The 27,294-nt window shown below is 43.6% G+C and overlaps 1 protein-coding gene across 1 annotated transcript; it reads left to right on the top strand.

The window, feature by feature from the left end:
• The first annotated feature begins 845 nt into the window (after window positions 1-845).
• RAD51C (RAD51 paralog C) lies at window positions 846-27,161 on the top strand. Its single transcript, XM_081890588.1, is given in 10 exon segments — window positions 846-1,234; window positions 1,237-1,362; window positions 4,408-4,669; window positions 5,165-5,331; window positions 5,659-5,792; window positions 8,651-8,782; window positions 13,386-13,452; window positions 19,074-19,134; window positions 21,514-21,574; window positions 26,828-27,161. Coding segments are annotated over 10 exon segments (1,179 nt in total). The 5' UTR covers window positions 846-1,173; the 3' UTR covers window positions 26,936-27,161.
• The last annotated feature ends 133 nt before the right edge of the window (window positions 27,162-27,294 follow it).

Here is a 27,294-nt window from a genome sequence, read left to right as displayed (position 1 = left end):
TGCATCACATCATTTGGATCTGATTGCAGAGGAATTTCAGGCAACCCAAAAAGCACAGGGTTAAAAATAACAGAATATTGCAGAGATAACTCAGGGGGCCAAGATAGATTCAGTTAAATAAATCGAGGTCTAAATAGGCATGACTACAGTCTCAGTATGTGCAGGGAACAGTCAACCCAGGAAACTGTGTATCTGACACCTATATGGGTCATAAGTAAGTCCCATTGAGTTCAGTGGGGCATATTGCCATGTACTGTAAATAGGCACAGCATTGCCACTGTGCAGCACAACCCTATACTCAAGATTATGGCCTTGTAATTGAGCAAACGGTAGAAATCCTAGGTGTCTCTTCAGAAGCCCCATTGAATTTAATGGGATTTTCTCCTTACAAGTGTGCACTGGGTGCATTTCCCCTCAGGAGTAACATCCAGTGTATTTGATTGGGTTTATGGCAGTTTATTTGGGCAAAGGACTGAAATCCTATGTGTTTTTCAGAAGCCCCATTGAATTAAATGGGATTTACTCCTAAGTAGGTAACAGGGCCAGCACCCTATTTGGCTCCTCAGCAGTAAACCCCATTGAAATAAATAGGATTTACTGCCATGTTAAGTGGGCACAGGATTGCATGAATTAAATGGGATTTACTCCTAAGTTAGTGGGCATCAGGGTTGCTGCTCCATGTTTGCCTCCTCAGAAGTAAACCCTACTGAAGCAAGTGAGATTTACTGCCTTTTTAAGATGGCGCGGGGTTGCAATCCTATGAATTAAGTGGCTATGTAAGTGGGCGTCAGAGTTGCAGCTTCATCTTTGTCTCCTCAGAAGTAAGTCCCACTGAATTAAATGTGATTTACTGCCTTTTTAAGATGGCGCAGGGTGGTAAACCACACTATGATTTAAATGGGATTTACTTCCAGTGCAAGCGGGCGCCAGGGTAGCAACCCCATGTTTGTCTCCTCAGCAGCAACCCCCATTGAATCAAATGGGATTTCCTGCCCTGTTCAGCGGGCGCAGGGTTGCGACTGTATTATACACGGCTCCCCAGGAGCTAGCCCCATTGACTTCAATGGGATATATAATACTGCCAAAAGTCAGTAAGTCAGTTGCAACCCTGTGCCCGTCTCCTCTCCTCAGAAGCTACTACGATACTACTTATTCCCCTGTGGGAGGAGAAAAATGCCGCTCCAAAAAGGGGGCCGGGCTGAGAGGAATGGAGGACCGCCTTCTCCTCCTCCTCCTCCATCATGGAGCCGAGGGACGTGGGCAGCTTCCCTTTGCCGCCGAGTCTCCGGGAGAAGTTAGTGGCTGCCGGCTTCCAGACAGCCCAAGAAGTGGTCGAGGTCGGGCCCTGTCAGCTCAGCAAAGGTACCGACGAAGAGGCGGCGGCGAAAACGCCGTCGCTGAGGAGAAAGACGTTTTCCCGCGCAAACGCTTCCCGCCAATTTTTTAATTTCCCCAACCTCAGCCAGCCTTGTCTCGGTTTAGGTGCCTCTCCCCACAAATGCTCCTCCAGGATTTACGTATAAGCTAAACAAAATTATATATATAGCTTAGGGCCCCAAGTGGGGACCCCCCCCAAATTTAAAGGGTAAAAAAAAGTGGATGTACATTTCTAAAATATACGGCAAAAAACAAAACCTACATACTGTGTTGTGTAGGCTCCTATGATGTACATATTTTGTGATGTGCAAATGGCTTTAGATACCTATTAGGTCCATAAATTACCATATAGCACATCTTCAAAACAAAAAACACAGGCAATTTGTTCACAAAGAACAGCTGGACATATAAAGGGCCCCATTACCTTCAGTAGCTCAGGGCCTCATCAAACCTAAATCCGGCCCTGTTCCTCCTCATAATAAAAAACGATAACATGATAATATATCCCAGCCTGAGTCATAGTTGAGAGTAGGCCTATTGAAATCAATTGCCTGCCAATCCACCCATCATAACGTAACTGTAAGGAGTAGAGACCTGGACCCCAATATTTGATATCCGCCTTTAGTTATAATTAATAGACCCGTTGACGTCAATGGTTGGATATCCAGTGTTAGTAATTTTGAGTTAAAACTTGTTAAAATCAAAGGGCTTTGGGATGATACTGTTGGATCTGCTCAGGAGTGCGGCTAGCAATCAATAGCTTCCATTGTTGATTAGTAGTAAAGGCTTCTCAAGTGTTAATTAAAAAGCTTTATGTGATATTAGTGATCTATTTAGTAGCACTCAACGTGTTTGTTTACAGCTTTCTGTGGTGTTCTATCCTTATTTAATGCTTTGCAAATCTTAATTTAAAAAACCAAAAACACTTTGTGTGGTATCTATACATATTAATACAAACAATAACCACAGAGCTTCAAAAATGAAGACTTGGAAAGCATTATTAAATACTGTATAGTAATCAAGGGTTTTTTTAAAAAAAAAAAAAGCTTTGTGGTATCCATCATTATCATTCCTTATATAATAGATATATCCTTATATAATAATGCTCCCAGAAGTCTTAATTTAAAAAAAATACATGAAGCTTTGTGTGGTGTCAGAAAGGGATCTGGTTCTGCCCTATTGAGGCTTTAAAAACTGATCTTTTCAACATGGAAAGATGGTAGGGACCTTGAAGGTTTTTTCTAAGCCTAATTCTTGGTTGAGCCGCTAACAAAAACTTTGATCAGTTCATTAAGGCTGCACAGGAATCCTAAACTCCTAATTTACAGTGGGAGTAATACATGACATTGAACTTGGTGGGACTTCTGAGCAGACCTGCAGCAGGATCATGTTGAAATACAGTGGTGCCTCGCAAGACGAAATTAATTCGTTCCGCGAGTTGTGTCGTCTTGCAATTTTTTCGTCTTGCGGAGCGCGGATTCGCTGGGTATTAACAGCTTTAAGAAAAAGGAAGCAAACTCGCAAGACGTTTTCGAATCAGCTGGTGGTCTTTTTGTATATAGACAGAAATACTATTCAGGAACTCTGCATTTTGTGCATTGAACCAAAGTTGTGTAGTTGTGGTTATAGTGTTGGACACCTGGGAGGCCTGGGTTCATATCTCCATTGTTATTGTTATTATATTTGTTGGTCACTATCTTGATCAGGGCAATCCAAACCAACAAATAAACAGGCAATAAAGCCCAACTATATACATTGAAACCAAGAGGAAAGAGAAATACATTTAAAACATCACACTCACTTCTTAAAGGCCGCAGATAGTTAAAGCCCTGGGTATAGAGAAAAGTTTTTGCCTGGTGCCTAAAGATAAGTGGTGTAGGTGGCAGGCAAGCTTCCCTGGGGACAGCATTCCACAAACATTTTCTGTGAACCGCCCTGAGACCTCTGGGTGTAAGGCGATACTGTATATAAATTCAGCAAATACATAAATAAAACGGGGAGCTACCACAGAACAGCTCTCTGAGTGACCTTGGGCCAATCTCAGCCTAACCTACCTCACAGGGTTATTATGAAGGTAAAACGGAAAGGAGAGAGCTGTGTATAATGCCTTGAACTCCTTGAAGGAAAAGTGGAATATAAATGTAATAATACAAATGTATTCCTAGTGTAGGCAGTTTATCCTGTGAGTAAATCCCATTTACCTCAGTGGGGCCTGCTTCTGAGGAGATATGATGAATAAGATTGCACTGTTAATTTGTCACTTGGTGTTCATAACCACTAGATGTCACTATTATATTGCACTTCAGAAGTAGATACTCTGATTTCCAGTCCTCTTTACTAGTTATTTTTGTAATGCATTGCATTTATTTGGATAATGTGCAAATGCCTAAAATTACAGACTGAAAAAAGAAAATGTATATAATCAAAACAGTTGCCAAAATGTATTACAAATGGGGATATTTGTATTTTGGTGAGTTCCCAACCCCCCTTAGTAAGTAATTTGTAACTTGTGCTTTTGCAATTGAACATAAAAGATGCATTAGAGTATATATTAGATGCAGTCAGTCAAATGCAGTTAAACATCAGCATTAAAGAATCACAATTACGCTTTTTTTTAAAAAAAGTAATAAACCTTCAGCAAAATATTATGTTTTCAGTCAGTCAAACCTTACAACGTTAACTTCAGGGTATTTGCACATAGGAAAAGAAGGGAACCATTTTAATTCCCTACTTTGATTTGCCCAGTAACTGTCAGTGGCGAAATTATGGACAGTATTAGTTAGCAGAATGCATTAAAATTTGCCTTCTATTGTCTCAGACCACTGGTCCACATAACTCAATATTGCCTACACTTACTGGCAGCAGTCCTCCAAGGTTTCAGACAGGAGTCTTTTTCCAGCCCTAGTTGGAGATGCCAGAGAGTGAACCTGGGACTGTCATCATGCTAAGTATGTACTGAGCTACGACCCTTCCCTTACTGTCCTTTGCTTTTCAGAAAATTAAAGTCTACTGTATTTTGGTTTTTTCCAGAAGTTGGGATTTCAAAACAGGAGGCCTTAGAAATTCTGCAAGTGATCAAACGGGAACGACATGGCGTTGAAGCAAACACTGTGGGGTTGGATCAGGGACCAGCCAAGAAGTACACAGCCCTTGAACTTCTGGAAGAGGAGCAAGCTCACGGTTTCATTATAACCTTTTGCTCTGAACTGGATGGTATCCTGGGAGGGGGCATTCAGCTGACAAAAATCACAGAGATCTGCGGAGTGCCAGGAGTCGGCAAAACACAACTATGGTGAGAACTGCTGCCAAAACTCATATTTAAAAGCCTTTCCTGCACTTCTCACGATTCACTATAGTCTGGGGGGGGGGGGAGGGGTAGACTATGATCATGGTAGCTCTTCATTTTAGCCCTGATGGATTTTGCTCAGAAGAGTCCATAGCTCAGTAGAAGTGCATCTTCCCCTGTTGCTCCCATTTGTTTCAGCGGAACTTGCTTCCAATTAGGTAAGCAAACACGTTCAGTACTTAGTGCTTTGTTTTCTCACTGTGGGTGTTTTCTAAACCTGCAGATTTTCATAGGATGACACAATGCCCAGTTGCCCATTCCACATTGCATAAATCTCTTTGTAGTGTCACTTCCTGTCTGGCTTCTCCCGCTCTCTCTGCCAGAAGGGGGGTGGGGAGATTCCGCCAGTCATGAGCTGGGGGTGTGCTTTTAGTAACCCTTACTTATTGATCTATAACTATCTTTCTCCCTGTGACCATTCCTTTATGTCCTCTTTCTCAGCATGCAACTAGTGGTGGACGTGCAGATTCCAGAATGCTTCGGAGGGCTTGATGGAGAAGCTGTTTTCATAGACACCGAAGGGAGCTTTATGGTAGACCGAGTCGCAGATATGGCAACCGCCTGTGTTGAGCATTGCCGGCTTATTGCTGAAACACATCCGGAAGAAGGTTTATTATCAAGCTATATGCCCACCTAAGGCTTGGGGGCGGGGTGTAACATCAGGTCTGGAGACCAAATGAAGCCCTCCAGGCATTTTTATCTGGCCCTCATGGCCAGATAGGAGGGGATTAGGAGGGGAACATTGTCTTGCCCTCTGCCTAGATGTCTTCTACCGCTACACTGAGAATGTCCTGTTCTGTTGACTTCTATAGCCAGGAATTGAGTCACGCCACATGCCTTGCTCTACATAGCTATCTCTATGCATAAGGGACAGGCTGGGGAACGAATGTCATGGTTTTACAAATGTGTTCAACGTAGATTCATATTTCCTTCAGACCATCAAACAGCACTGGAGACTTTCTCCCTTGAAAATATTCTTTCTCATATCTTTTACTTCCGTTGTCATGACTATGTGGAGCTGCTGGCACAGGTGCACCTCCTCCCAGACTTCCTTTCTGGGCATCCAAAGGTAGGGAGATCCTGTAAGCGAGAGCGAAAAAAAATATACTGTGCGTGAGGGGAAGTTACTTGTTGTCTCCGATTCATTTGATCTGGGCTGCATTGCTAGTTTGACTGGATTGAGGTCAGAATGTCTATTATACTCTAGGTGTTCTTTTTGATTGCGCATTGATGATTATTGGCGCTCATGATTTGGGGTTGGCATATATGATTCAACTTTCAGCGTTACTCGTGCCTGGAAAAGTTTTGGGACAGGCATACTCTTTGTTTCCTGCAACTTACTGCTGAAATTCTGTAACGTGCCATGCTACAAATGTTCCAATTTGTCATACTTCTCTTGCACTATAGTACAAGGGTGCCCCTCCAGACAGCAGTAATGCAGTAACAATGGGAAAGCACCACCAAATATCTAATAAAGTGTGGACCACCCAGTATAGAATCACCACTAATGCATTACCTATTGCGTCAATAACATGTTGCAGAAGATGCCTGCAAAAAAACTAATCTGGAGGGGCCCCCTTTTATTTCCTTGCCTACCACACCAAGTTTACTTAAAGCTCGCTCCCAACTGAGTTCGGCATGCTTAAACTCACTGGCGTTAATGGGGTTAAAGACAGATACGACACAAGGCAGATGCGGTGTTGCCTAATCTTTTCACACTTGCACACGTCTCCCATTCTGTTGTGTGCTCACCTGCTTTCTCTTCCCCTCTTACCTGTGAATTCTTGCACACTAATCTTCCTTTCACTCTTTGGAACAAAGCATGCTTAGCCTCAACCTGTGTTTGCTTGAAGATTTTGTATTTGTTAGCCATATCATGAATCAGCATAGTTAAGAGGTGCGGGAATATAAATATTTTAAATAAAAATAACGAAAACCTGTTGCCTAGACCAGAAGTTTCTGGACCACTTGACACCAGCTATTTCTATGCCTGCTACTTCTCTCCATTGCATCAGAGGCTTGGCATAACCATGGCCTCTCTCTCTATCATCATCATCATTACTACTACTACTGTAGCCAGTGTCATAGCTGTCAACGTTTCCCTTTTTTAAAGGGAAATTCCCTTATTCCGAATGGAATTCCTCACAAGAAAAGGGAAAAGTTGACAGCTATGGCCAGTGTGTGTTCTAAGTTAGATAAACTATGTATGTACATTGTGTGGTGGTGGTCTGTGTAGTTATTAAATATTTTCTTGGGTTAAAAGTCCACACATTGTCTCTATTTTCAGATCATAAAGTCTACAGATATTTGATGTGAGACTTTAATGTTGTATATAGTATAGGCTTGGGTGAGGGAGAGAAGGGAGTGGTGGTCTGTGTAATTATGTGTGTGTTTGGGGCTTGTTGTTATTGCTAACCTCTCTGGAGAAGTGACAAGTTTGGAATATTCTCTTATCACTGGGCAGAACAGCAGCAGCTATTAAAGGACACAGTCCCGTCCTTGTGTCTATTGACTCTACACATCAGTGGAAAATAGCTTGGAGGTTGATATGTGTTAAACCTGCAGCACGTGGTTCTGTGGGGAACCATGAAGCAAGTTTCTGCAATCTGCTGGAAGCGTTGTTCGAACGTACCAGAAGTGTCAGAGAGTTAATAAAACAAGGAGTACCTGCTGCCTGTTAGTGTGAAGCAGTAGTCTTCAAACTTTGCACATCCATGTCCCACCTTAACTCAAGCATTTGGGGATCTATTTTTTAATCTACCATATAATTGCATGGTGCTGGTACTGCTGCTGTGACCCACCTTGGATCAGGCTGTGACCCAGTAGTGGGTCCCTACCCACTAGTTGAAGGTCAGTGGTGTAAACAACATTGAGCTAGACACGGTACAAAGCACTCTGGCTTTAGGGCTTTTTGCTACCCCAGGGAGGGTTGTAAACGATTTCTATGTCATAATTTGATTTTCCAATCTCCCTTTTATGTGGAGCAAGCACAGGCTGTTCTAGGTATGCTTGCCTTGGAAGTTGAATATTCCCAGGCAGCTGAGCTGGTAAATGCACAGTAGGGCTGGCTTACTTGTGGTGGGTGAAGAATTTTCGCAGCACAAGTAGCAACAGCAAAGGAATGCTAATAAATCATAATTAAGCATGGTGATCGCATTGAGCCCTGAGCAATTCTAGCTGACTTCCTTCAGAATTATGAATGAATCAGTTAGGCAAAAGCAAATATCCAGAAGGGAGGTAAGAGGCTCCACAGCATAGGATGTATTTTAATGTGTGTATTTGTTATTGGAGTGCCTGTAGGTTTATTGCACAAATGGGGGGTGGGGAGCTACATGTATATCATCGTGAAAAACTTGGCTTTTGTTCGAAAGAGAGGAGGTTTTTAGCCGGTACAATTTACAATTGCATAGAGAAGTTTGAAACATAAAGTCAGGTTCTGGTAAAGCCTTTAAAAGACAGATGTTGTGGAACATAGGAAGCTGCCTTATTACTGGCTCAGTTTATTTGCCCATCTAGTCTTGTATTACCTTTTTCTGCATACTGTACATGTCTTACATTTAAAGCACACACAAACACCCAAGAATCCTGGGAACTGTGGTTTGTTAAGGGTGCTGGGAGTTGTAAGAACATAAGAAGAGCCTGCTGGATCAGGCCGACGGCACATCCAGTTCAGCATCTAATTCTGATAGGGGCCATCCAAATACCTGTGGGGAACCCTCAAGCATGACCTGAACACAAGAGCACCCCTCCCTCCTACATGCCTAAAGTGTGCACCTATAATTACTCACATTTTTTCCTTGTTTATTAAGGGCCACTTCAATCTTTTATCTATCTTTTGTATTTATTTATTTTTAAATGTGCACAGGTGGCTCATATGCTTCCCTGACACTGAAGAGCAGCTTGCTGTGTTTTATATCCTGCTGTTAGGTACGATTGGTTGTGATTGATGGAGTTGCCTTCCCTTTCCGCCATGACATTGAGGATCTCTCACTGCGAACAAGGCTCTTGAACGGCTTGGCCCAGCAGCTGATCAGTATTGCAAATGATCACACACTAGCTGTGAGTTGTTGTTGTTGTTTTATGAGGTGGGGGCAATCATAAATGTTGTTTTGCAACATACAGCTTACTAAGCACTGAACGAAATGTGGTTTAAACTGCTGCGCAAGAGTTGGCTGCAGAGTAAAACTGAAGGGGCATGCTTCTTTTAAAATGGAATGTTGAGATTCCTAGAACACTAAATTCTAAACTGGGTACCAGAATCTATGCTTGAAGGAAGCAAAAATACCGTATTTTTTGCCCCATAGGGTGCACCAGCCCATAGGACGCACCTAGTTTTTTTTTGGGGGGGGGGAATAAAGAAAAAAATTCCCCTGACCCCCAGAATAGGCTGCTATCCGCAAGCCGTGGGAGAGCTGTGCGATTTCGCGCACCTCTCCCACGACTAGCGGAGAGCTGCGCGAAGCCGGAAGCCTGGGGCGTGCTGAGCTCAGCGCGCCCCAAGCTTCTGGGTGCAGGCAAGCTCTCCGCTAGCCGTGGGAGAGCTGCGCAAAGCCGGAAGCCTGGGGCGTGCTGAGCTCAGCGCGCCCCAAGCTTCTGGGTGTGACTTCGCGCAGCTCTCCCACGGCTAGCAGAGAGCTTCCTGAAGCCTGGAGAGCGAGAGGGGTCGGTGCGCACCGACCCCCCCTCACTCTCCAGGCTTCAGCGAAAGCTTGCATTCACCCCATAGGACGCACACACATTTCCCCTTCATTTTTGGAGGGGGAAAAGTACGTCCTATAGGGCGAAAAATACAGTAATTGGGGTAGTAATAATAAAAAACAAAAAAAAGCCAGCTGAAAAATACGATAATAAAATTCCATCAATCCTGGTTTAAACATATATCTTAATGTAGGCAATCTAAACAGGAATCTAAATAAAATGGATGATTATAAGTCACGCGTTCAAGTGTACAAAAGACAATGAGATATCCCAACCACTGGTGGATAAGTGGTTGGTGTCCATCCTTCCAATCCTTATCATTTTTTACCACCTTATTTAAAAAATGATGGGTCTGTCTTAATACACCTTTGTGGTGTCTTACACATATCTGCTGTGCAGTTTTACAGAGTTTAATCATTGTTGGGTGTGGGTTTTTTGTAATGTCGTTTTTATTCATTCCTTTATTTCGTTTTCATCTGGTTTGTTGTTTGCTTCATGTGTTGGTTTAAAAAATTGTTTTATTATGATCATAGCATTTTATTGCTGCTGTATTACGCCATGTGTTCCATTTTGGATATAAATCTATCAAATAAATTTTATTGCTTTTCTACTCTGCTTTCTGTGAGTGGCTCACATTACGCTGAACAATAAAACAGCAAGAACTTAAATACAATCCCCAACATCAATAAAATGCCCCAAGACAAGAATCAAAGACACTGATTCTGCTGATTAAAATTCCATCTACTTTATTTGAAAGCACTCTGAAATAATATTGCCATTGATCTGCTTTCTGAAAGTTAGCAAGACAGATAACGGGCAGACTGCCCTGGACAGGGACTTTTCACTGCTGAGTCATGGCGACTAGGAAAGCTCCAGTGATGTGAGATGGAAAGTTTTCCAGAATTGGAAGTTTTCCAGTGCTTTTATTTTTTCTGTTGAAATCTACCCATTTTAGAAGTTCATTAGTAATAATGATGTAAGTTAGGCAAACTTGTCAGTTTCAAATTTTTTAGCTTTATTAATGATAAATAAAAGTGAAATAACAAGCTAAATTAGATCGCCTTGTAGGGCAGGAATGGAGGAAACTCAGGTTCCGGGGCTGAATGTGACCCTCCAAACCCCTTTGCTTGGCTCTTGGCACTCTCCAGATCATACTTCCATGAGCAACTGCCATGGAGCAACCTCTATGAGTGTTCTTCCTTGGTTGGAATGTATGCTTGAACTCTGATAATGTGTCTTGCTTTTCTGGAAGAAGGATAGGGAGTTGTTTGAGATTGTGAAGAAACTAACCTACGTACAAAGGTAAACATGTTCACGAACTGCTCTGCCCACTAATGCCTCTGGCCCCACACCTGCCCTCCCACCCAGATGTTTCCCCAGAAGAGAAAAACCACATCATAAAGCTTCCCCCACCCCTGCTCTAGGGAAGAGAAACTTGAAGGTCAGCAACCTAAGGCCCATGGGCCACAAGCGGCCCATGAGGGTCATTTAACTGGCCCGTGGACCCCCGCTGCACGCTTAGTCGGCTCCCGTGCTCAGTGCTAAACCAGTCCTGAGCAGAGCAGGAACTGCCTTCCGCAATGCTCGCTGGCTTCCTATTGATTGCAGGAAGCTCCTGCAGCCAGTGGGAAGCTGCGCACGCCTCCTCTGTGATGGAAGGAGTGCCGGAAATAGCGCTTGCGTGTGCGCACACTCCAGCCCACCGCGGCATCTGCGGGACTGTGAACCGGCCCAAGCCACAAAAACTTTGCCGGTGTGCTCTTGGACTTCTCCTGCCAGCAGCCAGCAATTACCAGGGGTTGGGTGATGAGAGCTGTAGTCTAACAACATTTGGAGGTTCCTCATCCCTGCCCTGGGAGCATGAGGATATTTTTCTATGCAAACCGAGTATTTTCTGATTCAAACTACCCTCATTTGCATAGGAATTCCTACCCCCCGAAATCCCATATCACTGAAAGGCTCTGGCTTGTGACAGCCTCCTGCTGTCCTTTCAAACACGGTAACAGCCAATTTCAAAGCTCAGGAGAAAATGCGTGGGTGGATCTTCTTTCTCCCCTCACAGCAAACGCCCACATATTTCAAAAGCAGGTTAAAGTGTTTCCTGCCTTCCACTGATAATTATGTTTAAAGAAAATTAACCCCTGGCCTTTGCCAAAAGACTTGCAGCTGGTCACTCAGAGAAAAGCCACTTTGCTTGCTTGCGGGGGGGGGGGGGGGAGGAGATGTCTGTGGGAGAAAATCCTTAGCATCCTGCCTTGCCGATTTCCTTTGTTGTTGTAGTCTTTGACCTCCACTTAAAGGTGCTGCAGACAGGGCCAGCTTTGTGCCAGCTGAGGGCAGGCATGAGCTGTGTAGCCTATTTATAGGTGGGCTTTTTTTAAACCCTGCTATGTAGAAAGGGATTGTTCAGGAACGAAAGCTTACGCAAGTTCTGGAATGGTGCTTGTCTGCCTCTCCTCTCTGTCTCCAGGTAACTCTTGCTCCTCCTCAAGCTGCAATTCTGGGAGCACGCTGGGATTTCTTTTTTATTGCTGCACTGCTAAAAATAAACCCCGCTACTCAGATAATGTCGGGGAGGAAGTATAACATAGAAAGAGCCCCACTGGATCAGACCAAAGGGATATATAGTGCAACGTCCTGTTTTCATGAAGATGCCTCTGGGAAGCCCAAAAGCAGGACCTGAGGGCAATGGCCCTTTCCAACTCTTGGGCTGTGTATATATTACCAGTTTAAAATGTGGCTAGGCTGCTCTTTCTCAATTTGGATCAAAACTGGTTGCCAGCGGAGGAATGCTCAAAACACAGCATTCCATAAGAAACAACAAGATAGATACGGATCGTGGCTGACAGTGTGCTCACCACTTCCCAGACCAGTGGCGAGGCCACACTGGACACAGCAGACAGCAGCTGCTTGGAAGCATGCTGCCTCTGATGTTGGAGGCAGTCTATATGTTGGAGGCAGTCTATTGCCATCATGACTAGTAACTCGCTCCCACAAGTGATGGCCAGCAATTTGGATGGCTTTAAAAGATGCTTGGGCCCAATTCATGGAGGATAAGGCTATCAATGGCTATGCTCTGCCTCCGTGGCTGGAGGCAGTAAATGCTTCTAGTTACTAGAAACCACAGGAGGGGAGACTGTTCTTGTGCTTGCTTCATGCTTATGTTTGGGTCACACTTGAAGGTTTCCCATCTGGTTGGCCACTGTGAGAACAGGATGCTGGACTAGATGGGCCATTGGCCTCATCCAGCCGGTTTTCTTCTGTTCTTTGCATCCACTGATGGTCTTATCCTACATGCATCTGTCTAAGTTCATTTTTAAAAGGACATATAAATTGTGGTAACATCTTGTGATATCAAATTCTAGAGTTCAGCATTGTTAAGAGGCCCCTGTTCCTTGCACAGAGCTACATTTCCCAGAGTCCCTCTGGGAAATGTAGCTCTGTGGGGGGAATAGGGTTCTCCTAATAACTCTCCTCACCCTTAACAAACTACAACTCCCAGAATTCTTTGGGGGAAGCCACGGCTATTTAAAGTGGTATTGCAGTTTTGAAATGTATAGCGTGAATCTGACCTTAGTGCAAATTTCTCCTAATACAGTATGCGCATCTTATATGCGATTTTGCCTAATGTGTGAATATTTGCAAAGTCATTTTGCTGAACATACTGAATTTTGGATGTTATTTTCAATAATATGTGCATTTATATCTGCTTTGCTGCACACATTACTAGACTGGAGAACTATGGTGAAATATGGAGAAGGTAAATTTTGAAGGATGGCTTTGTTTCAGTTCTCATATTGATTTGGAAAGTGCAAATTAGGTATAATAAAAGCAGGCTGAATTGTATTAATCCCCCATCCCTAGTTGGAGTTCAGCCACAAGTCTCTTTCCCCTTAGTGTGTGTTAACCATATTTGATGGGTTTTTTTTCTCCCTCTTCACCCCCAACTGCTTCTCCCCCCCAGGTTGTGTTGACCAATCAAATGACGACAAGACTTGAACATGGCCATTCCTCTTTGGTACCTGCCTTGGGTAAGTGTTTTATACTGCAAGTTGAAGGATGCTTTTTTCTGCTTTATACAGACCAGGTTTTTCCTTTCAAGCACCATGAACAAAAGAACCGTGACAGCCAATCTTGTTTCCCCGGTGATTCTGTCTGAAGATAACTTTGCGCAGAGAATGTCCTATGCAAACCAGGAGCTCCATGGTTATAGCTCCTGATTCTCGGGGCCAAGTCCTGTGATTGCACCAGCTGGCACAAATATGTGCTGCTGTGATCCTGGAAACTGGTACCTTGAACTGCAGACTTCTCAGTTAATATTGGGCATTCTCAGAGCAAAGGTATCCCTGAGGGATACTGAGGGAGTATCCTAGCAAGAAAAAAACCTGACTGGCTTTGAGGCATCCTTCAGAAAACAAAAGAAGGTTGAAATTGAGGACACTTCAGCAAAGACCTCCCTGCCTGAGACCAGTGGATTATATCCTTGTAAACTGCTTAGAAGCCATTTTACCATGTAAGAGGTATATAAATTAATAGATGATAATAAAATAATAATGATAATTGGGAACAATGGGGCACTGCTCCACCAGCCTTCATCTTGCCTTAAGCAAGTTTCCACCTGTCTGTCCTCTTACTTCCAACCAGCCCTGGCTGTCAGTTCCCCCCTCCTCCTCCTTAGTCTCAGTGTTACTCTTGAAACTCAACAAGGAGGAGGAGGAAGATGGGGATGAAAGTAGAATTAGTTGACTTTGCCTCTTATTGGCTCTGTCTCCACCTGTTGGGCTCCCTGCTTTCTGCCCCACCAGTCTCAGTGGGTATCAGCGGCTACTGCCTGTGACCTTGGAGATGCATTCCCAGCCAGGATACACAATACTGGACTCAATGGGTAATAAGTTTGGCCTGCTATAAAGCAGCTTGCTCTCTTCTTATGCACAGTTTCAGGAAAGCTCGCTGTGTTCATGTTGGTATGAAACCAGCTCATATCAACATGAACAACATAGCTCTTGAGCATCTCTGAATAAACTCACTGTGAACTGAAATAAAGGCTTTTTGAAGGCCCTCAAGGAGCAGGCTTTTGTTTTGATTTTTAATTGACAGTATTTTTAGAGATGATCGGTAACATTTTTAATTATGCTCTCCTCTGGCTTATTCTTTTCTTTTTTAATTAAATAATGTTCAGCATCAAGATGTGCTTGTAAGGATATGAACCTGGGCAATTCAAATTAGAGGTAGGCACAGGAAATTGGAGTGTGTTCTTTCATTGTGTCTCGTCCCTTTGTAATACATTCTGTACAACTGTCTAGAATGTAGAAGTCCCAAATTTTGGAGAGCGAAGCAAATGTCACTCATTTGTGTATTTATAGTCACAAAGCATGAGACACTGTTTAAAAAGATAGTTGTTAACCGAGCACAGGTTTCTACCAAAAGCTAGAAAATAGAGAAATGAAAGGATTTTATTCCACAAGCCCATAAACAAAGATGCAAAATCAGAGATGGATAAATGCGCTTCTCTCCCTACATATTCCCAAGACATTTCAAAGAGTAGGCTTCTTTACTTGAGGTTGTGTTAAATTCCTTTCCTTAAAATCATGTCCTCGATTTCAGGTTTTAGGAGATAATTAGTGGAATCTTTGGTCTTCAGCCTCAAAAAACTCTTGTGTTGAGATTTGGGTACTATGTACATTCTTAAGTTTAATAAGTCGATCGCCTGCTGTTAGATTAGTTATATTAGCTAGAATTCTTTACTTGGTTGACTGTTCTGTGAGAAAACATAGCTGCTTCTACGCTGCTACTGTTTCCTGTCAGGATTCCGCCGCATATTGGTAAATTCTCTTTTCCTGAAAATACCTGACTTCTTGCAATAAGGAAAGTGATAGGGAAGCTTGCTTTGACGCAACGTCATCTAACCTCCCCACAAAGAAATTGTGGAGTAAATGCTCATTAGGTAGCAAGCACCGTCTAATTTCCCTGCAAGCAGATCTGGATAAATGCTCAATAAAGCACCCTTCCCCACCCCCAGTCCATTTCCCACCACCACCACATAATTATTGTGGGCCTTGGAAGTGCACGTTCCAAAGTCTATGATGCACGGGCATGGCTGCCGCCAGGAAAACGTTTGGTATTAACTGTGGCAGCCGTCACCAACTTCATCAGATGCCAGGTCTCCCTGGTGATCTTAACAAAGGCATCTTGCTCCGCATAGAACTGGTCCAAATCCATTTTCCAAATGGGTATAAAATCCTGACTTAAAAGCCAGGTGCTTTGCAGCTTTATAGTGAAAACTGAATAGCAGACTACTTCTTCTTTAAAAAAATAGACAATTCTTCTTCTTGCAATTGAAAGCAAAGCATTCCTTCAGTGTCTGTGAATCACGTAATGATTCCCTTGATTATTGGGGTCGGGGAGGGGGCGTTGAGAGACACACAAAGGCAAGAGCATCCCTTAATGTGTGTGTTCAGCACTTCAACCGCTTGGCAGAGATTTAAGATAAATTGAACAAAATAAAAAAGCATGCCCTTGGAGGATGTCGGGTCTGAAATGTGCATGCAGATAAAGACCTTGCTTTCAAACACTGACCTTTTGTCTTCAGTGTGCTTGCCTTCCCCCTGCTGTATACATGATTTTTGGCAGACAATCAGACTACAAAGCAAATTAAAGCTAATAGATTTAAGGGTCGGCAGCTGGCAGTCCATGGGCTGACTCCAACTCCCTGAGGGGTGCTATCTGGTCCCTTAGCTGCCAATCCTCTCTATCCCATCATGTTCTTGGAACAGCCTTAGGGAAGGAAAATAGTGACTTGGGCAAGCAAATGAAGGGTTTTCCTGTTCAACTGCTGTGTTCCTTGCTGTGACTTTCTCTCTTGCCCTTCTGGGAAATCAGAAAAGGAAGCAGACTGAGACCAGGGAGGGAGGGAAGCAATCCTAGACTTGATCTGCACCACGCAGAGGACCTAGGACTGTGTTGGGGGCATTTTATTGGGTTTTCGTAGACAAGCTTGCATGGCTTTAAAAGAGGTTTAGGCAAATTCATGGAGGGTAAGGCTATCAGTGATTACTAACCTCAATGGCTATGTTCTACCTCCACTGTCGGAGGCCGTATGCTCCTGAATACTAGTTGCTGGAAATCACAGAAAGGGAGACTGCTGTTTTGCTCAAGTCCTGCTTGTGAGCTCTGCAGTGGGACAGGCTTTTCTGATGTTTCTTAAACTTGTCCTGGGTTGCATCTCTAAAGTGGTATCTCCTGTGAGCTTCAGTTTTCCCTTTGTAAAATGGGAACAATATTATTATCCCCATCTCTGTGGCACTGTAGTTATTAATGAACAGTTCTGTTGTTTTTAGATGCAACATGCTGGGTTAGAGAAAGGAAGATTATAATTTGAAATAACACCGTTTTTGCTTCCTCCCATGTCTTATGTGTTTTCCCTTTCCTCCTTTCTGGTGGTGGTGGTGGCAGCAGCAGCAAATCCGTCGATAATGACCAACTTTGTTTTTGTTCCCACCCCAAGTAGCAGGTCTTTTCATCCATGCTATCACTTCCTTGTTAGGCTTAATTTATGGGCCTTCAGAAAGCAAAACTTTTAGAAAACTGAACACGCAAAAGAAAATAAAAGAACGATGGAATTCACTCTCATGAGACTGAGCAATGGCCACCAACTTGGGTGGCTTTAAAAAAAAAGTCTAGACAAAATCATGGAGGATAAAGCTATCAGTGGCTTCTACCGCAGTTTTGAAGTTCTACCTCCTATCAGAGGTGGTATGCCTCTGAATACCAGTTGCTGGGAATTGAAAGGAGGCTTCCCATTGGTAGATCTGGTTGGCCAATGTGAGAATAGGGTGATGGACTAGCTGGGCCTATGGCCTGATCCAACAGGGCTCTTTAGATTTTTTTATGTTCTGCAATAGATTCTGAAATAGTTTCCTCTGCAAAGGTTGCTCAAAATCCGCAAATCTTAGTTTTTCTTAGCATTTTTAAATAGAGCTTCTTAATTATTTAGGGGGAGGGGGAAATCTCCTAGGCATTGCGAGGATTAGGTTAGGCTGAGAAGCCTTTCACACACTGGGCTCCAAAATGGATGATCCTAGATGGTTTTTACTTGGCATACTTAATAATGAGGTCAAATATTGTTATCTCTCTCCAGTTTAATTTTAGTAGCGCTTTTTGCCATGGAGCGTAAAACCATCCACCACACCACCTCCCAGCAAAGAAATATGGTTTGAAATGGAAATGGCACTCATTTGTATAATTCATACTCTAATCTCAACTTCCAAACGTTAAATCTCACGCTGGCGTAGTGATGAAGGTTGCCAAGATGCCTCTGGGGTCTAGACATTTAATTTTGATAATTCTTCCCGCTGGAATGATACGCTTCTCCCTCTGTATGTGGTAATGAAGATGTTCCACTAGATCCACCCGCCCCGGAGGCTGACAGATGCACCAACTTGGTGATTCTGGAGACAAATGGGGGGGGGGACTGCTCATAGTATTTTCCTTTAAATGACCTGCTTTAAAATCCAATCCATCTCCTGACTTATGGGCGCACTGTCTAGAATGGGTTGAGGGAGACGGGCTCAATAAATCTGTCTGGAAATCAAATGACATGGTCAGAAATGAGCTCAAATAATGAGATTGCTTTCTGTCAGAAGCCACATCAGTTTCTCAGGTTTTAAAGAGCCTGAAGTTCCTCTGCAGCTGATTTCTTGCATGTCATTATCTACTTTCTGGTGCTCTTTGCACAGTTTTTCTGCATTAGCTGTTCCTTTGTTTTTGCAGGGTTGTTCTTGGTCTTGGTTTTTTCTTTCTTTTTGAAATAATGCTCAAAAATTCAGCTCGTTCAGAGGGATGTGCAAAAAGCACATGGGTGTGTGGACATAATTCGTTGTTATGCACAATCTGCTTTCCCAACCAGTAAGACATTCCTGGGGCGCAGCACTTAACCCAGTTTGATGGCTCCCATAGGCGCACTTGCACCACACCAAGTTTCCCACTGCCTCATGCCTCTCACTCTCCTTCCTGATAAGAGGAGGCAACACACCTGCCAGGAAGCTAGCATTGTGACTCCACTCCATCTGGCAAGCTAGTCTCCATCCAGGCAGGCAAGAGGCATTATTGTGTTCAAGGAAACATTCCCGCCAGACAAATAGCATTTGAGGAAGGTGCAAAGCAGGGTCATTAGGAGTGTGACCAGGCATAGGAGCTAACTCCAGGGGTGGTGGTGATTGGTTACCCACAATGAGATTATTGTGGGGGCTGGGCACCCACAAAGCCAATGAGAAGAGCCGGCAGGCAGCAGCAGCACTGCCTCCAAGAGAGAAGCAGTTCTGTTCTGCCTCTGCAGCCAGCCAGCAAGGCACCCTTTTCCAGGGGGTGGGAGGTGGGCCTCAGAGGCAGAGTCTCTTTGTCTCTGAGTCTGAGCCCCTCCCTACGGAAAAGGGTGGCCCGCTGTCTAGGAAGAGGAACCGCCGACTGCTGCAACTTCTGCTTTGCGGTGGCGGGCACTCACAGTCCTGAGGGTGGGGTGGCACCCCTGTGACCAGGGGAGGTTTTCAATGGCCAGATAGAGAAGCCTGGACGTCCACGTTTCTCTCCTAAACCTGAGTCCCCGCACCTGTGCAGGAAGGTATCACAATTTTTATTTGTCTCTCTCACACTCTAGGAGAAAGCTGGGGCCATGTAGCTACTGTCCGCTTAATCCTGCATTGGGACAACAAACACAGGTGAGAAACCAAAAACACGTGAACTGATCCAATGGGTGTCTTCCTCTTCTGAAGTTAATCTGAGCCCAGCAATGAATTCCCAGGCTGCATGTGATTCAGCACATACTGGGGTAAACTGACCATAAAAATGCATATATTGTTGAAAAGAATATACAAAAATGTTTTCTTTTAGGGGAAATTTCTTTGCAAAAATGTGTGCAGCAGGAGAGAGAGCATATAAAAGTGTATATTAGAAGAGATTTGTGTTAAAATGCAGAATGAGAACTTTAAAAAAATGTGAAATGACGGTGAGAAATAAACTTGTGATTGGAAAAATGAGAAACTTGAGAGGAACCTCGTATTCACCTGTCCCTAGTGCATAGCCCACCTGTCTCTACAGTCCAACTTGGTATAATCAGATGTAAAACCTCCCTATTTCATAAATAAAAATGTTTAGCAACCCTTCTAGTAATTCAGCTTGTAAAGGCAGGGAGAGTGAGAGGCACTGTATTTAGCAATGCAGAGATCAGATGGAAGAGAAGATCTCTCTCCTAACGGCTGTTAACAATGTAAGACTTGCCTCTATAAATGGTGCAAATGGTTCTCAAGCTCACACTCTACGTACATTCTTGCTGCATAGCTTGTCAGACATCTGGAGTATTAAGGCAGCCTTGTCCAGTGTGCCTGTTTAGCATAAACCTCATACCTTCCTATCCTCTCTTCCCCCTCCGGTGCTGGAAATGTGTCAGTACTTAATTATGAGTGGGGGGCCTCTGTTTCCGTGAGAACAGGCCCCCCTGTTGAGTCAGAGGCACCCAGCAGAACTCCAACCAAGAGCCTCTTAAAAACATGGCTTAGGGTGTCTCAAGATTAAGGCTATTCTGTAAAGTACAACCCACCAATTTAAATGTTCTAAGGAATTCCCTCTGCAGCTAATGTGAAGTGGTAATCTTCCTCGGGCGGTAATTACTTGCTTTCTAATAGAATGGCACTGAGGGGAAGGAGAAGCAGCCGAAGCCCTAAAAATAATTAACAGCAACCTTGGCAGCTTATCTCAGCGCAAGGCAGAATATTTTCCTGGGGAGTGATGAGGACAAAGGCTTCACTTTCTCCCCACTTTGGGTTTCAGCAGGCAGTTCCTGACACACACACACACCAAGACTCTGGGGTGAAACAAATGAACGCCATTCTGCTTAATTTAAAATAGTTTATATCCCGCCTTTTCATTTTGAAAAGTGCCCAACATGGCTAACAGACTCTAAATCGCAACCGGCAAGTGCAGAAACACAAAGGAGGAAACGGCTTGCTACAGCCTTTCCCCCCTTCCCTTCTTCAAGCATCTCTTCTATGTGTTGTCAGCCTTGTGGGGCCCACCTGTCGCAGGCTGCAAAATACTTGCTGCTCATGTCATAAGTGTATTGTTTCCGGTGGTCTCCACCGTTTTGAGACCACCCATTTATTCCAGTAGTTACCAGCAAATGGTGTCCACGGACACATCTTAGGGTGCCTGCAAAGGTTCCAATAAATCTCCACTAAAAATCCGCAGTGCATGAGAATGTTTGCTCTTCCTTCTCAGTTCCTGGTTGCACTGATTCAGTTTCTCCTACATGGAACACGCACCCTTACACCTTCCCAGTTTTCGTAGGATGCCAGAAGTTGACACCTTTCCTCTCATTTTCTGCTGAGGAGCGGTGCAAAGAGCTTCTCTCTGTGAGCAAGTACAGCAGTCACTGGTGTAGATGCCTTTCTGCCATTGATTGCATAGGGTGAAGGCCCACATCATTCTGTGCTCCAGTCTCTCTTCTTTTTTCAATATGGCATCCAGTTTTTGTTATGCCATGCCCCCACAGCAGCCATTTTATGACTGGTACCCATTGGCTCAAAAAGCTTTGGGATCCCTGATCTATATAGGTGTCATTTTTCATATTTTGGAAAATGTTCTGTACAGAGGGCCTACTAAAATAAATGGGACCTCACAAACCGCCCGTGGTTGATTGGCAGGAAGGCAGGGTGTAAAAGGAAACAATAAAATGTGTGGAACATCATATTATTTTTGCACAGCTCCTGATCATTGCATCAGAATTTATGCAGAAGAACTTCCTGGGTGAATTGTGCCCTTTGGCTGACTGGCGAAGCAGCTTACCAATGAAGTTGCACTTGCCGTACTAGTCTTGCTCAACCTGGTGTCTTCCCAAATATTAGACAGCAATCTCTAGCACCCAGCATAGCCCAGTAGCCAGGGATTGATGTCATCAGGAGGGACCCTGACTGGTGCAGGGAGGGTGCCCTACACTGGTCTGCCATGGTGTTATGCGCACGTGCTGTCAAATATTTGTAAATGTAACGAGCTAAACAAGGGAGCAATGTCACTGAAATCACAATGACTTCCATCCTATACAGATTGGCAACGCTGTACAAGTCGCCAAGTCAGAAGGAATCAACTGTTCCATTTTGTGTAACGGTAAGTACATTGCGGATGGCGGGAGCAGGGCCAGGATTAGGAGCTGAAAAGTGAGGGGCAGGGTATCTATACTTAATCTATACTGCTTTTGGAGCAGCTGCAAGTCTTCCAAGGTGACAGAAATGTTCATAGGACAGAAAGGAACAGAAATGTACATAGTGGCTCAATTCAAGTAGGGACGTCTCTTTTTTTTTAGACCCCCACCGCCTTCAGAATTTACCAGTTTTTGTGTTTGTTTGTGGTCAGGAACAGAAACCAGCCAAGCAAAGATGATTGGTATTACCGTAATTCACTTTGTTGCTTTTGAAGTTTGCAAAGGATACGTAATTAATTACCTTTTTAAACAAGGTTTTCAAGTTTCCTTTATGACAAAATGAATCTAAGTTACGTGAATTGTTATGCATGTTAGGCAGTCTCTATTAAATAATGGACAGCGGAATGAAAAGCATTGTATTTGGTGGAAACTGAACTGCAGTGAAAAAGAAGCTGTGCTGATTTTGATGAATATAGGTTGGAGAAGAAGATTGCTGCCTTCCTGCATCCCTAGGCCTTAGAAATAATCCTTCAGCAAATATTGTGATAGCCGCACTTTCTTGTCGTAATGGGCAGCTTTTGCAGAAGACAGAGCCAAGCAAGCAGAACCAATTTTAAACTCTTCTCTTCAAATGTCAAGAGCATAGCTTACCACATTGTAACTGTTCACTTGCCATGTGTGCTCCTGGTAACATGTTGCCATAGCATTTCTTACGTTTTTGGGTTTTTTTAGGGCGAAAACGCTGCCTTTTGAGTACTGAGGCTTTGGGGGGATAAAAATGCGACCTTTCAGTTCTTGGAGTAAGACTGCTTTGGAGATGTGCGTTACCAGCCTCTCTAAAGCTTTATGTGGCTTGCTTGCTTCACAGCACTCCAGCCATCAACAAAATACAGTACGGTGAGAAAGTTTGCTGGATGGGCCATTGGCCATTGGCCTGATTTAGCAGGCTCTTCTCAAAGCAGTTTACTTAAAAGCATGTAAAGTATCTATGAAAAATACAGCTGAAATAATGTAGTTTTAAAAACCAAATGTGCACAGTAAAGTGATTAAAAATGCAGATTAAAAACATGAACATTTATTTCTTTTCCCCACCCACTTTTTTAACGGGGGGGGGGGGTGTTGTTGCTCCTTAGCCAGCTTGATCAGTGCAGCAGAGTGTATGATTCAGAGAGCGCATCTGTAGAAATCTGTGTTCTTAATTAACCACACAGTTCTGAGCAGAGCCATGAAATTTACAAACTCTTTGGTCTTTTACTGGAAGCTGCCTCCCATTTGTTTCTTGGCAAGACAGTTGGTCGCCTCTTTCATTTCAGGGTAATGTTGTTGTCCTCATGGTTATACAGAGCAAGGCACAGAGTAAAGGCAATGTCACAGCATTTTGTGGAACAATGGTTGTTGCTAAATATGATAGGTTTCAAGCTCCACTTCAGAGTTGTGCTGGACACCAAGAAATGGTAATGGAAAATTTTCCATTTTGCTTGTGAGAAGCTTAAAAGCATTATTATTATTTAATCCTGCCCTTCCTCCCAAGGAACCCTTCCCCACCCGCCATAGTCAATGCTGGTAAAATAAAAGATACCACCTTGATCTACAACCTCGTGTATTTAATGACACACAGGCTGTGTACACACCACACATGATCCCCACCCCCTAGACTCCTGAGATCTGTAGTCTATTCCTCATAGAGCTATAATGTCCAGTGCCCTTAACAACTTACAGCTCCCAGGATTCTTTGGAGGAATTAATGTGCTTTAAAATTGTGTACAGTACAAAGTTACGGTTTCTTCCGTTGTTATACATAAGGTCACAGTATTTAGCTTAGCGTACCTACCTGGCTCGAGCATAATGGAGCATTATTATTTCATGCTGAACATTTTTTAAAACCTTCAAAGTGCTAAGTTCTGCACTAGGGATTCCTGGATAAGATGCTTTGAACTGGCGGATGTTTTTTCCATTTTCTAAAAAACTGTGCAGTGAGAACAGGTCCCATCTGTAGATGGCCAGAGAATGCTTACATCTTCAAAACAGAAGGCTTGTTGCTGATCAAGAGTTTTTTTGTTTTTTAAATAAGTTGTCTCTTGCTCATTCACCCACCCTCCAGTCTGTAGAATTTGGGTGGTTTCTAAATTTGTACCGTGCGAGACTTTGCCAAATGCTGTAAGAACGGTTGTGAAAAGCTGTGGTCTCTCCATGTACTTATTCAGGCAAATGTATGCTATAAAGGCTGCTTAAAAGTTACTTACCAGTAAGAGGTCAAGCTTTATTAGAAAAATTACAGATCAAAGATCTCACAATGTCTAGGAAGTAGCTGGAGTTAATTTAATAGGTGACATTCATTTGGCAAAGGCATAACCAGCTAAGGATGATGCAATCAACAGAAGTATAGAGTCCAGATAAAGGGAATTAATAGTACCACTCGATTCTAATTTGATCAGACCCCACCTGGAGTTCTGTGTCCACTTCTGGGCACCACAGTTTAAGAAAGATATTAATAAGCTGGAATGTGCAGATGTGGGTGACAAAGAGTCCAAAAATCATTCCGTATGAGGAACGGTTGAGGGAGTTGGGTATGTTTAGTCTGGAGTCCTTTCTTCATTGTTGTATGTAAAATGTTTTGCAATAAAAGTCATTATATTAAAAAAATGAATTTCAAGTGCCACTGTTACTCCGCATAATTTTTAGCTCATCTGCTTATATAACAGCTGGAATACTTTTGCTTGAACAAACTTGGTTTCAGGAGCAAGCTGAGGGAGAATATGACATTTGCAAGTGGGTGGCTGGTGGCCATGGTGATTGATGGGGCAAAAGGCTGGGATCCCAACAGGTGGAGCCAGAGCCAATGGCAAGCAGAGCTAGATTATTCTTGTTTTGTCCCTGTCCTCCTCCCTGCTGAGTTCTACAAGGCACAACGCTGAGGCTAAAGAGGAGGAAGATGGCAGGCAATAATAATAATAATACCCCACCCATCTGACTGGGTTGCCTCCATGGGCTAGTTGGCTGGTGAGGGCAAACTGAGCTTGGTGGGACAGTGCCTCAATTGGCCTAATGAAGCAGACTCCACTGACATTTGCAGTGAAAGGGGTGTCATAGCAGTAGTGAAACATTAAACCTTTTGATTATGCACTTCATAGACTCAAACACTTAATGGCAAAACAGCAGGGGCATCTTGTCTAGATTTTGCCCTTCCGGCATGTCTCTTAAAAAGAATGACCTGATTTGCCACACACGGCAAGACAGTTTGTAATGCAGCATGCTGAAAGTTCCCAGAGATCAGCAAGAAAGAAACACTTGCTGTTTTCATTACGGATCAAGTTGGTCTTGCTCGTAGGACCTCCTGGCATTTTGTAAAAGTCACACCAGATAGTAATTCCACCTGATGTTTCACACTCAGCCAGCTTGAAATGTCATCTTTTCTGAAACAACTTTACTGCTTCCTTGAGCAATTGGTAGCCACCTGAAGTGTGCTTCACCTTTCTCAGAACAGGCCTGACAACAGAATGGGTGTGTGTGTGTATACACACACCTTAAGGGCTGCCGTCTCTGCTTGCTCCAGATGCCACCTAGAGCCCCCCCACACACACACCTTTTCTGTATATAGGAAGAAAGGTGGCACATTCAGACCATACATTTGAAGTTCATGGCTTCCCCAAAGGATCCTGGGAAATGCAGTTCATGAAGGTTGCTAGGAGTTGTGGCTTTGGGAGGGATAAAGTACAATTCCCAGGGTTCTTTGGAGGAAGCTATGACTGTGAAATTGGTACAGATGTGCTCTGAATGTATTGTGTGGAATGCGGGGATTCAGCTAATGAGTCCCATCAGCAGAAGCCTTGCACAAAGGCTTCTGCTTATGCCATGTTGAATTCTTCCCATTGTCTTGCCTCTCCCTTATGACATTTTAGCAGATGGCAAAGACCTTTTCATTTTATTTTAGAAAGGCCCCTGGCCTTTAATTATTAGTGATTATAGTTGATTGTTACAGTTTTACTCTGGCGATATAATGTGCTAATTGCAGTTACTGTTTTGTCTCCTGCTGTGGCTTTTATAGGTTTCATTTCTTCGCATCATTTTCTTCCATTTGGGCTTTGCAATTTCAATTTTATTTTTAGTAGGGATGTCATTGGTTGGCTTAAGACTAATTTGGGGAAAGATGGGATATAAATGTTTTAAATAAATAAGGTAGACAGAGTGAAAAACCTAGAGGCAAGGATAAAGTATAAAATCTGGGCAGAAGTAACCAATGGGGTGGCCTCCAGACATTGTTGGACTGCAACTCCTATCAGCCCAAAACAGTCTGGTCAGTTGTCAGTGATGTTGGGAGTTGTAGTTTACCAATATTCGGGGGGTGTACTGTGTTGGCTACCCCTGCAGTAGATCATTTAGGGCTTGGGAATGCTGTGAACACCATGAAAAAGTTACCGTAAGTTTTGAAGGGAGATAGGAATGAAGGGAGGGAGGTGAGTGTCATTGTGGAAGTATTGGGGGTAGTGGTTCTAAACGTAAGGAGCAACAAGTAAGAAAGGACCATTCTTGGGTGAGTGGGGGTCATTTCAGGGAACAGCATGGCTGAAGATGGTGGAACAGAAGGAGCAGCAGTCTGCAGACATTCTTGGAGTACACAGGTTATTTAGATTCATTCCCACCTAGGTTCAGTCCTGGCCACGGAATTGTGTCGGCCTTGGTCACCCTGCAGAGTGGGACAGTGGGAGTGCGACCTTGCTCCTGTTCCTTGATCTCTTGTCAGCACTTGATGCCATTGACCATGGTTTCTCCCTGGACCGGCTCCAGGGAATGGGAATTGGGGGCACTGTGTTACAGTGGTTCCAATCCTACCTTCAAGAGTCCACAGAATATCATAGAGAGAGCACCTTTAGGCCCCCTGGCAGCAATGCTATTGGGTGACACAGGGGACGATCTTATCTCTGGTGCTATTTAATAATTCACGTGATAAAGCCATTGGGAGCAGTCATGAGTTTTGGGGCAAAGGTGCCATCGGTATGCCGATGACACTCGGTTCTGTTTCTCTATAACATCTGAATCGGGAAATGTCATGAAGTCCCTGGACCATTGCCTGGATGCAGAGGTGAAATGGATGAGGAAAAGGGCTGAGCCCCATTACCAAACTACTCCTGATCTATGGGAATACTGCTGAATCCCTAAAATTTTAATTTATTTGCAGCTTTCCAACTGTCCTGTTACTTTATTCTTTGTCTTCTCTACAGACTCATGGATTCAGGGATGTTCAGCTTCCATCTCCAAACCGTACGCCGGCAGAAAGTGAAGCAAACCCTCGTAAAAGACCACGGACAGAACAGATGGAAGAAAATTGACCTGAAGCAGTAGCAGCTCTGTTTGAAAACAGTTTGCATTGAAGAAGAACTTCAGAGTGTTCAAGAGACTATTTCATTTGGGGGGTGGGGTAGGGAATTTGTTTACTGTTAATCCATACCATGGTGTGATTTTTATCTCCCCTCCATGTCTCCCATCACTCACCCATGGACCCCACTCTTTTTCTTTCTAAATAAAGCTTGAAAATGTATATATTTAAAACAACTAGTTACCAGTTTCCAGAGAGGTAGGTGTTTGGTAGCAAAGAGTCCCATGCCATAAAATTAATGGTGAAGTATACTGTAGCCCACAAAAGCTTGTTCTCTGAAATAATTTATCTATACAGGCATACCTTGTTTTA

The sequence above is a fragment of the Podarcis melisellensis genome, assembly GCF_964234715.1.
Source record: "Podarcis melisellensis genome assembly, chromosome: 15".
Classification (NCBI taxonomy): domain Eukaryota; kingdom Metazoa; phylum Chordata; class Lepidosauria; order Squamata; family Lacertidae; genus Podarcis; species Podarcis melisellensis.
Note: the sequence above shows the minus strand (reverse complement) of the source record. Positions and strands in the feature narration are given on the sequence as shown.